At 41.1% G+C, this 21,653-nt stretch overlaps 1 protein-coding gene across 4 annotated transcripts in view; it reads left to right on the forward strand.

The window, feature by feature from the left end:
• Positions 1–21,653, forward strand: part of PARD3B (par-3 family cell polarity regulator beta) — a 377,310-nt gene that overhangs the window by 318,544 nt on the left and 37,113 nt on the right. For all 4 annotated transcript variants that reach the window (XM_065637273.1, XM_065637270.1, XM_065637271.1 and 1 more), the window contains one exon: positions 9,952–10,087. In XM_065637273.1, coding sequence (XP_065493345.1) covers positions 9,952–10,087 — 136 coding nt within the window. The remainder of the gene's footprint in view (positions 1–9,951; positions 10,088–21,653) is intronic.

The raw sequence follows: 21,653 nt of genomic DNA on the forward strand, positions 1-21,653 counted from the left end.
ATTTCTCTGAAACGCAGCTCGGCTTATAAAGTGTTTAATTCTGTTGATGTGGAGGTTGCGATGAAAGCTGGTTGAAGGAATGTGCGGTCCCCAGGGTTCGCGAATGTGAACAAAACCATGCAGAGGATCCCAGCTGCGTGGGGAGAGGTGCCCGGGCAGGGACGCTGCTGGAACGCGAGGCCTCAAAGGCGGCAGAACTTTGCAAAACCCATCAACTGCTCCAGCGTCTGGCAGGGTTTCTGTTGAGCAATAACCACAAGCTAAATTTGCCGTATATAATTCCTGAGAGAAGCCGGTGGTAACTAATGTTTTGACTTTTGAGCGTGTTCCTGTGAAACTGCTCAGATCTCAGTTGTAGTTTGGAAATACTGCCCTACCAGAGAACTAAAATGAATTTACCTTCAGGTTGTCCCCATGGTAAGATTATCATAAAATTTTTAGCCCCTTGCACTACTACGGTGTAGAAAATATAATTAAGCCTGTTTCCCTTGCACATCTGTTAAATGCTTCATGTGTCATTTTAGTATATATTCAGAAGAAGTGAACTTTGGATCATTGTATTTGAGTTAGAACATTTCGAAGAGTGCGTATGCATTATACTCCCCTGAGTGTTGCAAGAGTCATTCAAACACGCTCAACGGTGCTTTCGTTTTGCTGTGCATTGCACTCACAGCTGGTGAAACACGTTAGAAATAATTTCATTTGTTGTCTTTGCTTTTCTTTAGCTTGTAGCTGGAACTTTAAATGCTTCCCTTATACGGCTTACATGCTTCACCTTGCATGTGCCAGTGGCTTAATAAGAACATCTGCTGTATTTCTGTAGCAAATCTGATGATATTTCTATGCACGTATATTTAGTTGTACATATAAATAGAATCCAGGCACTGTTAGAAGCGTATGAAAGTGTACGTCAGATTGAAATGGTAACATATGAGGTTTTCTGCAGTTCCATTTATGAAGTATCAAGTTAAAAATGAGGCTGTGAAGTAGCCAGAAAATTTTTTTATTTCTGCAGCCAAAGGCATATGCTTGTACAGCCTAACCCAACTAGGTCTCTGATATATCCGTAGAATGGTCAGTATTTCGTGTGTTGTAGCATTGTCTGCAAGTTGCTTTTTCATCATAGTTGGGCTTTCACACAGCAGAATGTAGGAGAGCATTGCTCCAGATGTCTGGCTCCTTTCACCAATTTTGTTGCTGTCTACAGCAAAATTTGAGTTGTAGCTCTACAGTGTAAATTCCCTTTGAATCTTTGGATGCCCTTAGACAGTGTAGTACTGGAATATGTGTAAACGTCTACAAAGTGCGGTGATTGGAGTGGCTGGTTTAAGAGGAGCTATAAAACGGTTCCAGCTGGAGTGCATTCTTGAGGTAAGCTCAAAATACACTCCAAATTGTCAGCACACTACTCAGGAAAAACAGAAGAAACAAATCATCTGTAGTGTGCTTTGCTTCCTTTAATGCACATAAGGATGGTGTAAATGGAAGCCAGTCAGTTTTAAGCAGTTTGTGTAAAATTGTCCCTAGGTTTTGCTTCCGTACTTCAGCCTTTGTGAATCAATGCATCACACCGGGTTGTAAGTATACCTGTGTGTATTTCTATGGACATAATGTCGTCTGTATTTCAATAAGTATTGTGTATCTGTCCATTAATATTTATATGGAACTGAGAGCTTTGGTTCTTGCAATTTTTAATAAACATTGATGGTGTTACTAGTTTATATAGAGCACTCAATATGCTCCATCAAAATGGCAGCTCTAATTAGGTTCCTTGAATTAGCTAATGGATTTTGAGAAAGATAGCTTACAAAGCTCTTACAGCTGTCCAAGATATTCCTGCCATGGCAGAGAGACAAAAGGCCGCGGGAAGCTACAGACTTTAAAGCTTTAGAAATGCAGCTGACAGTTAAAAAAGATAAATTACATTTGTACTTTTTCCCGTAAAAGTCTTAATGTTGGATTAATGTTGTCCTCATAGTGACCATTCATTAAAAACACCCAAAAAAGCCAACTTTATAGTAAGGATACATTTTGGCTATGAGATCTGTGCTTTTCCCTAATGCTTTGCACATGGTATAAATTAATTCATTTCTTTAAAAAATGTAAGTTTTATCTGTAGCAGGATTACAAACACAGGGACTTGGGTTTTTTTTAATTGAGGCTGAGATGTCTACCTCATTTCTACCTAGGCCAGATATTATAAAAACAAACAGAGGATTGGTTGCTGCCGTTCTGCCGCTGGCATAGATCTGCCTGTGTGTAACGACAAGCAGGATATATAGTCTCTAGTGTGAAACTTGGAGAGGAAATTTCTGGGAGAGAACGGATAGTTACTCTACTACTCTGTAGTTTTCAAGAAAATGTTTTAGAAATGGGCAGCAGCAGCATCTACTGTGAGTGAATTCTTAGCTGTTCAATTCTTCCCTCACAAGGGAGCGCAGAAATTAAGACTGCGGTGAATTGTCACCTCCTCTCCCTCCTGCCTTTGCTTTGTGTGTGCTAAAGGGGATTCCTGAGGGACTCTTGAATGGCTAATTCATTGGAAGTCTGTAAAGTACTTATTACTTCAGCTTTAGCGATAAGTTTAATAAACTGTAGTGCAAAAAGCAATAGTCTGCAAGTGAAAAAAAACCTAGCTGGCAGGTGTGATAGCCATTAAGAAAGAGAGCTAGATTTCCACACAAGACTTCAGCATTCAGCGTTTGCTTTGCTGAATTCTTAGAGCTGCTGCAAATGGAGTTTGGAGGGCGGAAAATCTGCTCTGCGTTGATGCGACCTATCTGTTGTAAATATGCCAGCTGCTTTACATCAGGAAAGTAAAATACCCCCTCCCAAGCCGTGTTGTAATACAAAGTGCCAAAAAAGGCAATTTAAGTACTTTGCCGTGTAAATCCAGAAGAAATTACCTTGGAGGGAAGGCCCTCAATTACACCTCACACGTGACTTCTGCGTGATGGATAAAAGGCATAATTGATATCATCTTCGGTGAAGAAACCAGAAACTGTTGCATTGTCTAGAGGCTACTGAAAATACCGGGAAAATCTGGTTTTCATTATTTTCATTGTGTATTGTTTATAGAGAGTTTGGTTGTTGTCAGCAGCCGAGTCCCTGATCTGCCTGCTTTCCTGGCCCGTCAGAGACACTTGAATCTCTCGGATCAACAAGACAGCTGTAAACTGGTCACATGCCAGAAACAGCCACTGCCATTAACCAGCCTGAACTGTAAGGTGTCTTTTTTTTTATTATTGGTTAAAATCTGGTGATTGCCTTCTTTGATGAGGCACAATAAATTGAGCAGAAAAAAAAAGGAGGAAAAAAATGCCTTGTCTTTGAAGTAAAGATGACAAGCTGGCTACAAGCAAGAAAATGTCCCCTTTTTTCTTTCCTTCCTGCTTGATTGCAAATAACCTGTTTCTGTTAAAGCAGCATGTACCATATCTGCTTTTATGGTGAATTTAAACCTCAGTGTTTCTGTGAAACAACAAATTAAGCTATAACTCCCATTATTTCTGGCCAGCTCTAGTCAACTCTAAGTTATAAAGGAGAGCACTGGGGATGAGAAGTGGCCTGGATCGAAAAGATGATGCTCATCTGACTGTCAAGGGCATCTGCCATGACAAGCAGGAGGAGGTGTTGTATGTCATGTGAAGGGAGGGAAACATAAAAGGATGTTTTATGTCAAGCCACTGAGAGGTATTTTATAAACAGTTTGGAAAAACTGAAAGTGATACGGATCTGTTGGTCTCAGTCTTCAAATCGTTCTTTCGAGGGTTCTGTAAACACATTATGAGCTATTTGGGGAAAGAAAAGGTTAATGACACTGCTAATTTATATCGTGCAAGGTTATCTTTCCTTCTTCCTAATGAATCTGCAGGAACCTCAGAATATCATCTTTTCTCTTTCCACTAAGCTCCTAATGTCAAGAGGTCAGTAGTGATGTTACGGGGTCAGTAAGACTCGATTTACATCCAGACAAATGGTGGTCGTGCCGCCCTAGGAGCCTGTGACCTTTTGGACAGAAGTGGTTGTGCTGCTTTCATGTTAGCCTAAAGAATTGAAAGGTGACAGCCTGTGTTCCACTGAAGCACCGTTACCACTTTTTAAAATATTGTAAAGCAGATTAAGACTTGGGGACTTAAGTATACAAGTTCAAATAAACTCAAGCATAAATAGCTGCTTCAGTATAGTTTGTTTTCCTACAGTTTATGATTCTTGACTGTATTTATGTGCATACAGATAGAGCGAAACATCCATCTAATGCTTCTCATGTCAGCCCATCTATACAGACCCTCTCAGGATAGTCCTGTCTAAATGGAACTGGGCTCAAATTCTTCCAGTCTCTTCAGATTTCCAGATCAAGTGTCCTAATGGGGTCCCTCTCCATTGATAAAGATGGTAATTGTGTATACATAGGGTATATTCCTGCCCAGAGCAAGAAAAGCAAGTGTTATGGAGACCAGTAAAACCGTTTGCATGGTTCCAGCAGCTCAAAAGACATGGCTCTTAAGTTGCGTCCTCAGCAGGGGTGTGTGTAGATCCCAGGCTGGCTCTGGCTGAGCATCAAGGGTGATTTCTGAGCCTGCAAGGCAGGATCGGTGATGTCAACCAGGTGTTTCTGACAAGTCTTTTGTTCCAATATCATTCGTTTGCTCAAGTGCATATGCAAACAACAATTGTTCTTTTTTTCCTAAACTATCTTTCTTTCCCTTGGCGGTTGACAAAGATGAAAGCTAAAATATTGTAGAATTATGTTCTTATCATTGATATTCTTTTTATCGCTTCCCACCATTCTTTTTATTCCCTCTTACTGTTGAGGTTGCAGAAATATTTTCATAAGCAATGCAGTATTTCAGGGTACAAAGGCAAGGGCTGGAACTGAAAGAGTAACGTAGTCAAGTATTTATTTGTTATAACTTCAAAATGAAAGTTTTATCCTAAGTAAAAGATAACTCTTACATGTTCTGTTGGACTCCCTGATACCGTGTATCTTTACAAACCACTATGTTCATTCAGTATATAAAATCGGTTTTGTTTTGTATCAGGTTGTGAATGGAAGATTGCCCGTTCTCTTGAGTCTGTGAATCACGTTTTGTCTTGGATTTGTTTGTTAATGGGAAATTCACTAAAAGAATACTTTTTTTTTTTTTTTTTTTTTTAAACTTGGAAGTGCCAGTTGTTTGTTCAGAGGCTGACAGTCAGCTGGGTGAAATGAGTGTTTGAAAGAAGTGGCTGGCAAAAAAGCCCTGTGCAATATTAATGTGTTTAGGAAAACCACTGGAAACAAAATATTTATTGCCTCTTTAAATGTATGTTTATATACAGCTTTAAGTGGTTCATCTTACTCTGTATGTGCAACACTTGTTTTAATTTGCTATTATCTAGAGAGCTGCAGTAAGAAGTCACTAATTTAAAAAATGACATTTTTAACCAGAATGAAATCTAGATTAGCAACTTAGAGGAAGAGGAGAGAGGAGATTTTGTTCTGCAAAACCTGAGTCATATGTATTATATACTGATGATGATGTTTTCATTCTCTGAAAAAAATAACTTGTCTGTCACATTGGGTATATAATGTTATTGCTATGGTGCTTGTTCATCTGTCTCTTCAGAGATGACGGGATGAAATTTCACAGTTGTATTTTACATAATGTTAGAGATAGCCCGAAGCTAAGTCTGTGCCCAGTTATGGTTTCCTTTTTGTTTTGGGAAGCCTATTCCAGCTGCATCGGCTGAGTGTCCGTCTTGCAGCAGGTCCCTTTACAGTCGCGGTGGACAAGGTGGAACCTGTGAGATGCCTCTGATGGATTCAGACACGGGGCAGAAGATGGTGATTTCTGGTGGGTGGTTGGTTGGTAGGACAGCCCAGCAGCCTGGGTTAGAACGATTGCTCAGACTTCTTTTTAATCTTTCTCCCAGTCCAAAAGAAAGCTTTGGTTTGTAAGTATTCTATCTAGCAAAACTATAGAATGGCTGACAGGAATGTGCTTTTTCCTATTTGGAATGTTCATATAAGATTTTTTTTTTTTCTTTTTCTATTTGCCAAAAAAAAAATCCTGGCAGTGTGTGCAGCTTATTTTAAGAACTGTTGAACTTAACTCCTAAGATTGTTTGTGGCTTGAGATTTTGGACAGATTTTGTTACCGTGGTTTGAAATCAGCCTCTGAGTCTTTGCTAAGCTCTTAGTGAAGCTTCTCAGAGATTTTTTTCCCCTACCTAGTCATTATTTAAAGACTTCCCCAGAAAGCTTCAGGTTCGATCCCAATATCAGCTGCTTCCAAATCAGTCTCCTTACATGTAGCACAATTTGAGGAAATCATTCTGAAATCAATTGCAAAATGCAGAGCGGATGGTTCTCTTGCAGCCTTGTGACAACAGAGAAGTCCATGGGTAGAATTTAATGTTAGAGCCTGGGAAGATGTGGCAGAGGGGAACAGCAAATGTGCGGTTGCACGGTTCTCTGAGTGACGTATAGCACGGGGATACATGTCAAAGAAGTGAGTTGTGCACAAAATTGTAGATACGATGAGGACCATAATATTTATATCTCCTCAAGGAGGGAACACTACATTAAACATAAAGTTACTGTAAAAGAAATCTGACTGCTGTACTTACTAGGCTTGGTGAAAAGCTTCAGTGAGTCTCCTTAATATAAATTGACTTTGATTGGGTTATTGTTTTTATATTTCTTCTGTAATTTCAGGTTCCTTTTCAGTATAAATAGTCGTGTATCCGAAACATTTTGAGCTGGTATTCATCTGCTGTTTCCCTGTCTGAGAACTGCTATCTGATCAAACCAATATTTTTTAATTATGTATTTATAGGCAGATGGGAGAATAGTTTACAGCCAATGTATGATCTTCTCTGCAGATCTTGGAAAATTGTGTTGTTGGTTTTTTTTTTAATATTGCCTTATCAGTTCCTTTTTTTTTATTACTGATGACTTCATTCTGTTTGAATTCAATGCTTCAGTTTCTTTGGGGTAAACTAATAGATTATGTATGCGATATTTGCACAGTGCTGATTGAATTCATCTGGTGAGTTTGAATGTGGTTCATATATTCACATAATTGTCAGGAGCCAACTTGAAATTCAGAACTGTTTCATGAGCATTGCACAGGGCATCGTATTCATCTCACATTACTCAGGAGTGGGTAAAACTTTCATGGTAAGCTAGAATGCAGCTCTTTCAGAAGCAAATGTCTTTTAAATTTGTGCCTATAAACAGTGATGGAGGGGGGGAAAAAAAAGGGAGCTGTGGAGCTTTAACCATTTCCTGAAAAAATGAAGCTTATGTACAAACCCACCCTCTTTCAACCTATTCCCCCCACCTTTCTAACAAGTTCTGAACCTGCTGGCCATTTTTGACCAGACTTGACAGGTGATTCAATGTTCAAAAGATACAGGATCACTAAGTTTCATGAAAATAAATGCTGGAGAGGCCCTGACGAATGTCCTTGCTGGGGAGAAACGCTGCAGTGTGAACTCAGTCCCATTATCGGACACCAGAGAACCCACAGGAGAGAGCACAGAAACCAGACCGCGCCGAGCTGCTGGTTTCCACAGAGATTATGCTCGTGTTTTCACACTAATCCAGATGGACGGCTTCCCATGTGCTGCTATCTCTCATTCAAACGTTCCTCCTCATTCTGATGGTTAGGGCTTGTACTTTAATACGGCGTGGCGGAGGTTTGCCAAAGAAAAAGCTGTGGGGCCTAGTTCTTTAATAAATATAATTAGCTTGATCTCTGCAGCACCTACTTCCACTTGCTGGCTGGCTGGGTTTAAGCAGAAGGACATTGGCCTACAGGAGGTCTGCAGTAAATGGAGCACTCTGCCTCTTATAATATGTCTGCCTCTTAGAATATATCCGTGGTATTTTCAGATTACCTCTTTAGCCAAAATAGTTGGAGGTAGAAAGTGGGTTACGTGGCATTAGGCCGCTGGTGGCAGGTGCTGCTACGGTTTGCAGGGAGCCCGGATCGGCCGGAATCAATCTAGACCCATCGCCTGTATTTCAGCGGTTCCCTCTCTTAGCTAGTGCTGCTTTGGGTAATGATGTTGGCAAAGCAACAGGGACGGCGCTTTGGGCCTTATCTGTATGTTAGCAGCCCTAATTAAATGCTTTATCTGTACTCACAAGTCAAGTCAGGGGATTTCACGGGTATTGTATTGCTCGTGAGCTGTGGACCGAGCTTCACTGTTCAAAGTGATAGGCCCCATTAGCTAGTCCTCAATTGCAGTGTTTTGCAAACTGGGAATGGTTCTCCACTATTTGACAAGAATTTGTGCAAGGAGCAGAGGCATTTATCTGGAAGGAATCGAGGGGGAAAGGGAATATACTCTTTTTTTTTTTTGTTCTCAATAGTCCACAGAGTTTGTGCAGGCTTTCTGCACTGTCTTGGCAGATCATGAGAAAAAATGTATGTGCTCTGGAGGAGGTTGGTGAGTCAGCCAGAGAAGCTTGAAGCCTCTGAGACTTTGTAGACTAGAGGGGCTGGATCACTTAGGATCCAGGGAACGCAAGTAATTGAAGTGTTTGATTTTTCATGGAAACATACTGATGCTGCAAGTAAACATTTCCAACCCTGGCTGCACATGCAGTTGCTTTTGCACCCCATGTGGAATTTCCCTTCATTGGTAATTAATTTCCAACCAATCTAGATTGCTGTTAGATACGAGAAACTACTTACTATTGAACTGATAGATTTATTTCCAATCTTCTGTATTTTTTCTCCAAATTCGGTTTGCTGTGTAAATCCTATAAAAGGCTTCCCTGGATTCTGGCTTACTCATAGTGGAGTGCAGTGTGACAAGATTCTCCACGGAGTCTGTACTCATGTGAATTAATCTATATATCTATAACCCATTGTTGGTGAGGCAGAGTTAAGGTTGCGGATTAAGAGAATATATGATGATGTGCTGCAATAACAATGATCTGGGTTTAGGAGAGGCCACAAATAAATGCTATTACGGTTCCCTGTGAATGCCAGTAAATGCTACTGAGCCTTACAGTCAGCATTCACCCCAGGGCTGGAAATAGCTGCAGGAAACTTTTAATTTATTCGTTTTAAATGTGGCTGTGTGTTTTTTTAATTCTTAGGCATTTTCAGGATTTTTTTTTTTTTTAATTCTTCCAGGTATAGCTTAAGCTTCCACAGTTGCACAAGTCCAGCTGTAAGGTTTTGGAAGACTCAGGAGGGTCAAAATCTGCAAAGACAGGCATGCGTTTAACTTGATAAACTAAGCAACTCCACTAGCTTTACCACGGCAGTTTGCAGAGTATGCAGTTCAGCATACAAGTGAGTCTTCGTGGATTACTAAATGCATTACTGTTTAATTACCACTTTAAAAAACTGGTGTCAAGATTTGATGGTGTGCTTTCCCATCTGTCTCACCTCCCCTGTTTTCATGGCTGATGTTTTCATTCTTTGTGTAACTCGGAGGGAGGTTGTTTTTTAAGAGAGAAAACTTCTTTCTGTGCTTCTCTGTGAATATAGTTTATTCTTTACCTTGAACAAATGTAATTTTAGGGAAATTCCACATTTAGCGTGGGAGCAAAAGGAAACCTTTTTTTGGCAGCTTATCATCATCATTATTGTTATTAAAATATGATAGCCATTTATAGCTGTTCATAGGAATGTTAAAAGTTTCCTTGTGCTCCCCCATCTGTCTGCATCCATCTGTTGGCTCTTGTCTTGTACTCGAATTGTTGAGTTCTTTAGACAGGGACAGCCTTTTTCCAAAATGGGGATCAAGTTCACGATTAGCAGCTTTATAAGAAAGCAAAGATCAGGGTGATATGGGCCAGCGGGCACTATGTGAGTCAGGAGAATCAAACGTTCCTAATCCATTTGTCTCAGGTGCGGCAGTTCTGTGCGTGCGCTCACGTGGGTACCTGGTGTTAGATATGTGTGTACACGAGTTTTATTTAGCATTTTTTGTTTTTCTCAGTGGCTGCACAGGTGGTGGGAATGCGGATCGTATCCAGAAGTTACGGAAGGAGTACCATCAGGCCAGGCGAGAAGGCTTACCCTTCTATGAGGATGATGAAGGAAGAACGCAGCCAGCCGATTATGACCAGCGTTGGGTAGGTTCCACAACGTAATGCAAAGTGCTTTTGCAGCATTCAGGTTTATCAGAAGATGCTGATTTGTTTGCATTTTCCAGAAATCCCATGTCAGTTTAACATGAATTTGGGGGGGGTTGTAGAAATGGAGAAATGCTTAATGCCAGCCCACCAAAGAAAACATTCGTAACCTGAAGACTTGGCTAAAATAACTTGTCTGTTCACTGTGTCTGATTTAGGCCCAGGTTTCCTCTCTTTAGGCTCAAGATACACAGTCATAGCCAAACTTTGTCACATGTGGTAGCGTCAAGGCTTTTCAGCAGGATTTGTGGTGCTCTGGCAGTTCATCCTGATTCCCTGGGTTAACAAGAGCGATAGAAGAGCAAACTCTCGCCATGCTTAGCTGCAAAGTGAGAGGGGGCAAACAGAGTATCTGCTCCTGCCCTTCCTTCTGCACGCTGGACAGTAGCAATCTGGTCACCATACATCCTCAGTAGCTTTTATAAAGTGAAAAATGGAATAATTCGCTCCTTTACCACCAAAAGATCTTAAGATATTCTACCAACGCTATACAACTGTTACAGACCTACTGTGTTCCCTATTTTACATCCAGGAGTCACACTACACAGAGACATATTATCTACCCCACTACTGAACAGTAATCTATGGTAGAACCAGAGATTAAATCAAGAGTGCAGGATTTTTGAATGTGTTAAATAGATGCAACAGTTATAGACTGTGGGATCACAACCGTGATACTCAAGAGCTCCACCTGAGCAGGTTTCAGAGTTGGACTCTGTCTCTTTAGAAGCAATTATAATCAACTAGCATTCAAAAATGTAACTTTGATCAGATGCAATTTATGCTAAATTTGAAATTTGAGTTTAAAAAGAGACAGAATTATGTTAAAATCTTAAGAATCTAAATACACCTGAAGTTTGAACTAACGTAGTTGGTTTTAAAGTCCTCCAAACTATCTGTGTGAATGCTAAAGTGAAATCTTCAATTATGTGGTTGTAGTCCAAAGAAGTCCTCTGCGAGACTAGACTGTATTGCAATCATAGAGAGACAGCGTTAAAAGGGGTGCTTTTACATAAATTATCATATATATTTGTTCACTAACCCCAAAAATGTTGTCGTATGTATTATTCTAATTCAGTTACCAAAAGTGTCACCTTCAGCAAAACAATTCTTTCCTTAGAGCAGTTGATTTTAATCTGCTGCCTTAAATTTTGTGACCCAAATTTGGGAATCTGTGTAACTGCCATTCTTCTTCTCAATAGCTTTTGTAAACTGAAATGAGAATATGCAGCAAATAAATCTTTCTGTTGAAATTATATGGTGTGATAACCGTCCTGACAGAGGCCCCAGACTGGGCCAGTGGTACCTCTTCAGCAGCCCGAGGTTTTCTACTTCTTATCTGAAACTGATAAAGCTTTATTAGTCCTCAGAGGAGGCTGAGATTTATGGTCCAGTGTAGTTTCCTAAGATTCACAAAGGTTTCTTCTAGGTAATCCTTTTTAAGCCTTTCCTATTAGGTATAATGCCCAGAGATTACTGATTTCCAAAGCTTTGCTTTTCCTGTGAGGCAGGTTGTACTTAATCAGAGCATCTGAGAGGGAGCTTTAAGTATCTCAATCTTGAACTGATTAATAGTAGTGGCACCAGGATTGTTTCTCTTTGTCCTTCCAGCGCAGAATATTTTTTAATGTTTTTGTGGCAAGGAATGGCCGTCTGTTCAAAAATCAGAGTTCACCTCGAGGGCTTTAATACTCTGAATCTTGTTGCTGCAACAGTTCCTCCTGTTGAAGTGGTTTACAAATTTCAAAGACTTCTGGTCCCTTCACTGAAACAATATCATCCATTGATCCATCCAGCCTTGTCTTTCAGTCGGGAAAGTAGTGTGGCCCCAGCTCGCTCTCATTCGACTCCTGGCTGAAATTTCTACTCTGACATACAGTTTTACCCTTAAAATACGTAAGTTACATCAATGCTTTCAGACAGAAAAGAAGAAACAAAAATAGGATGGAAATATTAAAAAGAAAACAAATGTCTCAAAGCATCTTGCCAGGAGAGTCCTCGGGATATTTTCAAAGCAACGTAGTCTTTCCCACCTCGGGCTGCTGACCCTCAGCAGTCCTGTGGTAACACAGATTGAACAACAGCTGATTTGGTCCACCTTTACTCATCAGTGAAGAGACATGCTGATGACTAATTGCACAACTGTAAATAAATAAAAACTTACTCTAATCTCCAGGATGTCAGGGCTTTCTTTAAAAGAGTCAACAGACAGCTGAGGAGGAGGAAATCCTTCTGGGATAAGTTTTCTCCCTTCCCACAGGAGGTTATGGCACCAGGGAAGCTGCAGCTGGAAAAGAGATGCTGGGTCTCCCTATGTATTTTTAATACTCAATTAGTTCTTTCTGTGCTTTTGTCAGTCAGCTGTTTTACCTAAGCCAGCCTTCCTATAAGATGTCTTGCTAATGTACAGCAGCTGCTGTAATCACTTCCCACCATCTCATGAAACATGCAGATAAGTTGGGAAATAACAGAGGATAATTCGAGAAGACACTATCCCCTCACAAATCAACAGCCTCAGAAACGGACCCTGGGTCTCGTCCTCCAAAAAAGTATCTGAGAACTCAGGAGGCAAATTTCTATCTGATAAAGCTGACATTGACAAGTGGCCTTTAGCTGACTCTGTAACGGGACAGAATTTCTAATAGAAGGGGTGTTTCTAACAATCTACTTTTTTCAAAGCGGGATAAATCAAGTTAAAGTGCGGAGCCGGCTGAAAAGCTGGCATCGTGAGGGAAAACTATCTCATGACAGGCAATTGGGATCCATACATGTTTTAAAAATAAGGTCAAAAATTCATTTTAAATAGGCCTGCTATTCTCTCATCATTCATTCCTCCCCCCCGCCTCCATTTTCCAGTTCTCCTCTGTTCTTCTCATCTGTTGCTGGGTTAATTTTTTGCTCTCTTGCGCCTTCGTTCTGCTCTCCCGTCCCCACAGTCTGTTCTTCTTTTTGTAGGTAGCTGAATAATTCAGTTTAGTGTGTCTCCATAAACAGACACATGTGTATAGCACTGCCTGTGCTATAGAGCCAGATCCTTTGAAATTCTTTTTTCTTTGTGCTTTGGTTTGTTGTTGAGCTTTGAATCCTTTGGACTCCTCCCCACCTCTGCCACCTCCCTTTCAGGTTTATAACTAGGATAAATGAAAAGCCAAATTCTATAGGGCTGATGACAAGGCTTAAAGTAAACCTCAGCTGGTTAACCAAAGGACAGGCTGATGGTAAGGGTAAATATTGACTAGGAAAATGAATGTCTGTTGTTGTCAGTATAATGTGAGATTACCCTCAAATTTTCTGACAGCTCGGGTGTATTCGGAAGTATCAGCTCAAGACAGAGTTCAGGCATATACATACATACTCATGTCTTAATGGGAGTTCAGTCAGTCAAAGCACTTGTGAACATATCCCATACCAACCTAATCCAGGTCTACAGAAAGGCTGAGTATCAGTCAGAACCTGGGAGGACTATGTGTGAGCACTAAGCTGCAAGAACTAATAACAGATCATGAGAAACAGTGGAGGAGCTGTCAAGACAAAGCCATGAACTTAGCATCTGCACTTGTATTTAGAGGCATTTAAATAATGATGAATTAATCATCTATTTGAGGATTTACTTGGATTGTCTTACAGACTTTGTACAAATCCAGTTACTTAAAACATCAATTCTTTCCTTCAGGGTGGCAGTAAATCCTTGAAACTTTATCGTCTTTAATGTACATTCGAGGACTGAATGTAACACGGGCCACATGGCAAATAGCTCTTCACCTGTTAGTGACCACATCAGCCTCACCGTACCGAACCTGATGTTAAGTGGTTCTAAAAACCATTTTCTTATTTGCAGATCAGATTTGCAAGTTGATAAATAACCTAAAGATATAAGAAAACCTGTCTGTGAACATTTCGATTGAAACACATCTGTAACGTACTGAGTTTTGTCAGTTCCCAGTTGAGAGTACGAAAGAAGAATCATGCCTGCCCGTGTGAAAGGCCAAGTACTTTATTGTGTGCCTGGCAGGGCTCCAAGCCTAAAAATCAACCAGAACAAAAAAAGGAGCGTTAAGAACTGCATTATTTTTCCATAATGTGTCAAAGGGTTCTACGTTTGCTTCAGGATGAATAAGGAGCTGTTTGTACTTTTCATGATCAATTCATTCCAGGTTCAGGATGTTGCAGTGCAAATAAGTTAGGTTCCCAAAACACACAGACGTTTGTGTTGGACCATGGTTAGAAACCAAAATTCCAGCTCCTAGAAGAATGGCATTCCTGTCTTCTAGCGCAATGGTAGAAGTTGACAATTTTATGTACTATGTGAAACCATATAGCAGAAACTGCTGTGAATTCCAGACTTTCGGAGCCCACAGACTATTAGTAGGAAACATTTAAATAATTAAAACCCTGCTTGGAGTATAGCTGCTTTGAAAACTGTGGATCAGAAGTGTTCATGTATGTTGCTGTAATATTCATTAAGAGATTATGTAAAACATTTTGTTGGAATGTATGATGAACATTACCGATCAAGAACTTTTTGTGGTCACTACCTGTCGGTATAGTGAAGGTGTCAGATTGGGGTGTGTTCTTAAGAGCTGTTCAAACTAAGCAGAGAGATTTTACAATTTACGGGCTGGCTTTTGGGGATAGGTTTGGGGGAGAGTTATTTTGGAGAAATCCCTGCCAAGCCTCATGTGAAAAATAAACTATTCCAAATGGCACGTGCAAGGAGAGCCAAATTCAATTCCATTAATACTAGTAATGAAGAATGACTCTTATAACTTGTTTGGAGTCATTCCTACTGACACAAAGGTTGAATTTGGCATGGATTATCTGAACCAGAGTGGAGTCTGAAATGCTCATGTCTTCACGCTAACACTGCGTACACACTCTCATTTACCGAGGGAAACAGTTCTGCTGCCATATGTCGTCTTATCAAAGCCCACTGGTATTGTTTATACCCTACAATATTACAATAATTCCAGAAATAGATCATGCCATCTATTCCACAAGGTGCCCCGTCACACAGCTGCTCTTTGTTCTGTTTCAACACGGAGGGGGTGATTCCGAGGAGGCTAAACATTAAGCTTTTCTCTTACTTCACATAAATAGTTGAAGGAAATCAGACAAAAATAGCCGGTGCTGCCAGGCCGTGGCCGCCCTCGCAGGCTCGCAGCACTGAGAGGTTCCACGTTAACACATGTGCCAGCGGTTGTGTCCCTTGCAGTTAGGAGAGGTTCTTCTGATGTTGCCCAAACAGAGAACTTGAGTGGGGCATCACGGAGATCGTGACAGCTGCCACAGATTACGTTGATAGGATGTGAAGGGCCCTAGAGGTTTTCTGTTGTATGTATTTCTCCTCATTTGCCAATATGTTTAGGGAGGCAAGCAACAAACCTCTAAGTGGTAATTATATTGATGAGAGGAGTTTGTGAACAGGTAATCTATGCTTTAGAGTATGCTGAACGGTTACTGAATTTGTGCACATAGATGGGGCACAGCTGAATGGGCACAGAAATGGCCTTTCCAGAGCTAGGCTGTAATCTGGCTTCACCGCAGTTCTGAGTGCCACGGTAGCTGGGTCTTTGCAATTTGCTTTGGTTTTGGCAAGCTTCTGCCAGTACAGGCTTTAACAGTTTTCTATCTACTTGTTGGACACTCCATACAGAGGTGACTGTGTGGCCACTTCACCTGAGCATGTGTGCACACTCTGTCCAATCTCACACCAGCAGCGAGATTTTAACACCGAGCCTTCGCATGCGGGGTTGCTAAAGCTAATACTTTGCACTTTGAACCTTCCCTTACCCTCGGTGATACGTTCTTCTCCGTGACAGCTTGGTCCCGACCCCTAGCAAGTCAATGCCCCACGTACCATAGAATCAAATGCAGCTGCTCCTGGGTCTGACTACAAGGGGAGAAAAAAAGTAGGTTTCCTTTTAAAATTGACCTCCTCTTCCTCAGGCCACTAGTAAGAGGCCTGCTTCAGCTTCTGGAAAGGGGCCCCAGTTGCAACAATGCTCATTTTTTAATCACAAGACAAGCCTGTAATGCCATTGAAATTCATGTCTGAAGCTGAGCATGCGCTAAGGTATTTATTAGATCAGGCCTGAAACTGGGCCTCAGAGTTCACCCCTTCTTAGACACAAGCTTTACTACCAGGTATCTGGTGCATTTATCAAATAGATGCTGACACCATTGACTTCTTTTTTAATTCTCACAGCTTAATCTGTCTGGGTTATGTTCTTGTTCAGTGTGTTGCTGATTAAAAAGAAATCTCTTCCGTAAAAAATACTGCTCATCCAAAGAGATGTGCAGCTACCGTTGTCCCAGACAGCACCACGTTTCCTAAAGATGCTGGTCACTGTCCAGCTCTGCCTGCGAGGGATAACATCCCACTAGAACAGATAGCTGTTTTGACAAAGGACTGCAAAATTTGTCCATTTAACATAGTGGAAAGCAGAGTGACCTCGGTGAGGCACATGGCAATGGCTGCCCAGCGTGTGCAGAACAGGGTCGAGCTTGAAAGACGCTGGGTCAAGCAATACAAGTGTGTCATTGAGGCTGTTACAGAGAGCAGGTCTTTTATTTGTTATAGTTAAATATGTGACAGAAGCCAACTGAAATAATGGACTTTTGATTACTTTTGATTTCTGGATTGAGTTCTCGTGCGTCTGTGCAGCACTTCTCATTATTGCAGCACAAGATCTGAGGTGGAGGCCGTGGGTCTTCTTGAGTTTTGCTGAAGTTTGTCACTGCAAAATGCATCAGCAGAGCTGCTTGTTAAATTCCATCCTAGGCGCAGTTTCAGCAGCCAGGGTGTCACTGCTCTGGCTATATTGTTGTCTTGCAGTTAAAAAACACTAAAAAGTTCAAGATTTCTTCACAGCCAAGGTGTGAAAAGTAATTAGAATGTATCTCTGGGTGCTGGGTATAGGCAATTATCTATGAATTTATAAAGGCTCTATTTTTCACAACAAACAGGCGACATTGTCGTAATTATTTAAAATGAAAGTCACTGACTCAGACACAGAGAGATGGGGCGGATGACTTTATTAGTTCCCAGTCTAAGATCCATAGTGCAGATGCTAATCTAATATCAAGACTGCATTGAAAGAAAGTACAAAACATGGGAAAAGAGAATTCCGTTGACCCTGTAGGGCTGGTGCTGGAGACAAGTTTGGCTTTTCTGCTCAAGGCCAGCTCTTTTCGGCTTTCAACCTCAGGTCTGGCTATTAAAGAACACTTGGAAAAAGGAACGCTGGTGCCTTCTGGCTCAGTACGGGATCCGACTGGAATGCATTCCTTCTATCAAGTCTGCAAAAGTTAGTAATCAAGTTCATTTTTGTTTGCGTTTGGTTTTTTAAACCTCCTTTAATGTTCTCGTTTTGTTTAGTAAATTGAGTTTGTAAACAGGAATTTCCCAATGCGGAAGGAAATCTGATAAAATGCCGTCACTGTGCAACCTCATCTGAAGGGTTGATTTTGATTTGATTGGTTTTAGTGGTTTTGAGGCACTTGCTCTGCAGCTGTATTAACAGTAAGAAAGCTTTTTCCTCATCAAATGGCCTGGTTGCTGTGTTATGTTGCCCAATATTAAGCAGAGCCATTCCGGCTCATTTGTATGTCCTAAGTCCTGTCTGACAGGAGATATTGAGTCTTCTGTAGAAGAAATGTTTATGCTTTACACCATCAGGTACTCCAAGAAAAGCCAGAGTAGCAGACACCTAGAGTGATATTATGACTTCAAAGTTATGATATGACTCCAAACAAAGTGAGCACATTGGGATTCTGAAGAGATCTAAAAGTTTCTTGTATTGCAGCAAGCATGGTTATATCAAATTATAGTCTATACTTCATAATTCGATGCTAACTCCTTCAAGATAAGGTATAAATTTATAATTGAAATACCTGCCTGCGCCTTCTATCCCTGGTCTGCCATCATCAAAACAAAGTCATTCTGACAATCTAAATTCAATCTTTCCTGTGGAATGATTACAGGGAAATTTAGCAAAATACTATCTAGTGGTACCCACCAGTGGATCAGTATTAACATTTACATTTGCATTTGAAGCTAATTTTCAAAGTATTTCTCTTAATTTGCTAGGAAGATACCTGTCAGGTTAGCAATTAAACTGTAATTTGGTCACTGAGTTGTTTACACGGATTAATAGATCTCTCTCTTAAGCATATGCTCCTGGGTTTGAAATAATAGCTATACTGCGTGGTAGCATGACCCCACTTGAGTTTCACACACACATGCACAAAATCAGATTCCATCACATTTTAATGCAAATTTTACCTTCGCAAATGATGGCCTGAAAAGAATGAGTTTCCATGGTAACCTTAGGGAACACATAACCTGTTTATCATAACTTCTCCATGAAGCAAGACAGGGGGTGGGGAACATGCTTTGATGTCAGCTGTGTTTTTCTGTAGACGGTGTTCTGCTGTAGCACGCATAGAGAATTTACTGAAATGCTCCTATACTGTCCTAAATAAACTTTCTTCCCTTTCTCAGAAACAGAAGCAGTCATATAGAATAACACAGGAGGGACCTACAGTAGGCAGTATTCAAAACCATTAACTGACCTTTCAGCTCCTGTCCATAGTTTGATAACCAGGTCAATGTTTGGAAAGACCGATCACAAATTAATACCTAAAACAGATCGCTTCCATCACGTTCTCTCTCCTTGCTTTCCTTCCATGCTTTGCATTTGGCCCTTGGGTATCCCTGCTGCCTTTCAAAGTTTTTCATTTTCTTGTTCTTCCACTTCACTGTTGAACGTACTGTTTGAAAAACGCCTTGAAATAGCTCTGATTTCCTGCATTGTGGAGCTACCACAGAAAAGAGTATATCGATTAGACTTCTCCTGCAGTGCTGACTCTCAGAGATGAGGTGGTGGCTTCTGGAGCTGCCAGTAGCCAGGAGTGAGTTTGACAGCTGTGAGCATCTGCAAGGTTGTCTTTTTCCTGCACAGTAACTCCTGGCTAAAGGAAAGTATGTCTGCAACACTTTTCTAAGGTCATTAGGAGTAAGGAACAGATGTTGAGGTTTTTCAGAATGCTGCTTTGAAGTGCCATTTAGGAGTCAACTGACAAGACTGACCCTATAGGCAGCGATTTTGGGGGCTGGAACACAGAGGAGCCATTGCCCACAATTGCCCATCTGGTATCCATCTGGTACCAGCAAACAACAGACAGTACCAAATCACAGAGAAACTGTACCAACTGCTAAATTGGTATCGGCAAGCAAAGAAGGTCGCCACCCAGCAGCGATTTCAGGCAGGAGAAACAATATCTGTAACATTTACAGGCTGGTGTCTGTAGATCCAGAGGAACCTGATGCCACAGCATATGGAAAGCAATTCCTCTCTCTAAGCCTGTTTATGCTGATGTTGTTTGCTCAGTATTAATCCAGGTTTGGGATATTGGTGGGGTTTTTTTTGCTACCCATATTGAATTTGCAGCGAGGAGAGTTTTTGTCATGATGCCATTGAGAGAGTGCCTCTCTTTAGTGGCATCTGCGTTTAACAGGATTAAGGTGGATTTAATACCCTGCGCTACAGACTAACCATTCAAATTCTAGGAGCAGTGTTCCAGAGAGATGTCAAATCACAATGGAAGGAGCTGCCCTTAACTTTTAACTCCGTGACAATTTACTCTTTGCTGTTTTTCTTTGATGTGAAGTATTCTTGGGGAGATCTGTGGCAGGGGGCCGTTTCCCAATTTTATTGCCTCCTTCCCTTCTTCCCTTTGTTCATTTTCTCCCTTCTTCCTCCTTTTCTTCTCTTGAAGCAGTGTGCCGGTTTGTATAGTAGCTAAGCGTTCAGAATGTAATAATACAACAGTGAGAGATTTACTGCCTCTAGGCGCTACCCCTTCTACTCCGAGGACCTCCAGCAAGGCATGATTTTATAGACAATGAAAGGCTCGCTCTCCCCCGTGAAGCCGCCTGCCTGCAGGAAGCTTTTCACTGTCTATTTCCACTACTTGCTCTGCAATTTAGTTCCATGCCCTGCTATTTTCCCCTTCCCTCCCTCTTTCCTTCCCTGACATACACATGCATATACCTCCTGCGTACACATTCAGCGCCAACACCAGATGTGGGGAGATAAAGCAAAATAGCATTATCTCAATTTGTATGTTAAAAAGCTCAAAAATACCCCGAACATTTTTGGTTTGCCATTCTCATCATAAATGGAAATATTGATCTGTCTCCTGTTTGCTTTCCAGGTACTGACACTGTCATTTTGTTTTCCTGAAAAAGAGCACAGGCTCATAGCTGGGCTGCAAAGCGTGGCCATTACACCCTGGCATTGGTGCCAAGAACTCTGCTGACTTAGCTAGAGAAAGATGCTGAAAGCCCCTGACTTAGAGAGAAAATTCAATTCAATTTACTTCATACAGTGTCTCTCATGAAATATTTCAAAATGCCTTATATCAGGAGATAACATAATGAGAAAATGCTTTAGACAACCGGGTATTCAGATAGCAAGACAAAATGATACACAACAATGAACTGGAGTAAAAGAAAAGACGACTGTCATTTAAAAGCAGTAATCATCTGGATAAGTAGTCTTGTAAACTAATTACAGTGAGAAGAGAAGCAAAGAATGCAAGATGGGGAGGAACAAGAAGCAGCCAAGTTTCAAACAGGCTAAGGCAGAGGACTGGTTTCATGGGGGAAGGAATTGTGCACAGAATTGTAGAACAACTATAGGAGATGTGCTTTAGAAATGTATTCACACGTATGTATTATGTATGCTGTATGTTGCGTAACAAGTGTATCTCAGCGACAAGTTGTTCTTCTCTCTAGTGGCTGGGAGGAGGTTAATTATGTTGGCCTGGTTCAGTGGAAAAGCGATTGGAATGCCCCTCGCAGTTGGGAAGAATGGATGCCGATGGGTGCTGAGGTTTTTTGTGTTTGCTGCTTTTAAGTTTTGCTCTCAGCTCAAGTGCCTCTGTTTGCCTCTATGCTGAGAATAGGTTTGCACGTGAGGGTGTCGCAAATCTGGTGCTCGTTAAAGACAATTAAGAGGTAGAATTAACCAAAACATATTACACGACTAATGGAAAAAGAAGCCACCCACCGAGACGGACACAGGCCAGGAAATGATCTCATTTTGCATGGTCACAAGAAACCATAGTCCTCCAGCACCGATCGCGGAGCTGGGGTTCAGAAAGCAGAACATAATCTTTGTGGGGCTGTGCAAAAACACTTTGCAGTTTTGGCTTCACCTCCGTCTTTGCTATTTTCTCTCTACTTAGTGTTGCAAGATACAGCAAATGCTGAGAGCTTGTTTTCTACTAAGCTATAGCAATTGCCATGTTTTTAAACTGTTATGGGAACAGCCTGTTTCCCTTTTAAAGTTCCCATCTGTGTTTGTATTTCCCTCAGTCTATTGCCTTTAAAGAGAATTTTCCGCTCTCTCTAAATCTAAACCATTAGTTTCACCTCCTTGAACAAGAGGTAGGGCATTACGGAGGGGGAAAAGTAAATCCTGAGATAATCAGCCCTGCT

The sequence above is a fragment of the Caloenas nicobarica genome, chromosome 6, assembly GCF_036013445.1.
Source record: "Caloenas nicobarica isolate bCalNic1 chromosome 6, bCalNic1.hap1, whole genome shotgun sequence".
Lineage (NCBI taxonomy): Eukaryota > Metazoa > Chordata > Aves > Columbiformes > Columbidae > Caloenas > Caloenas nicobarica.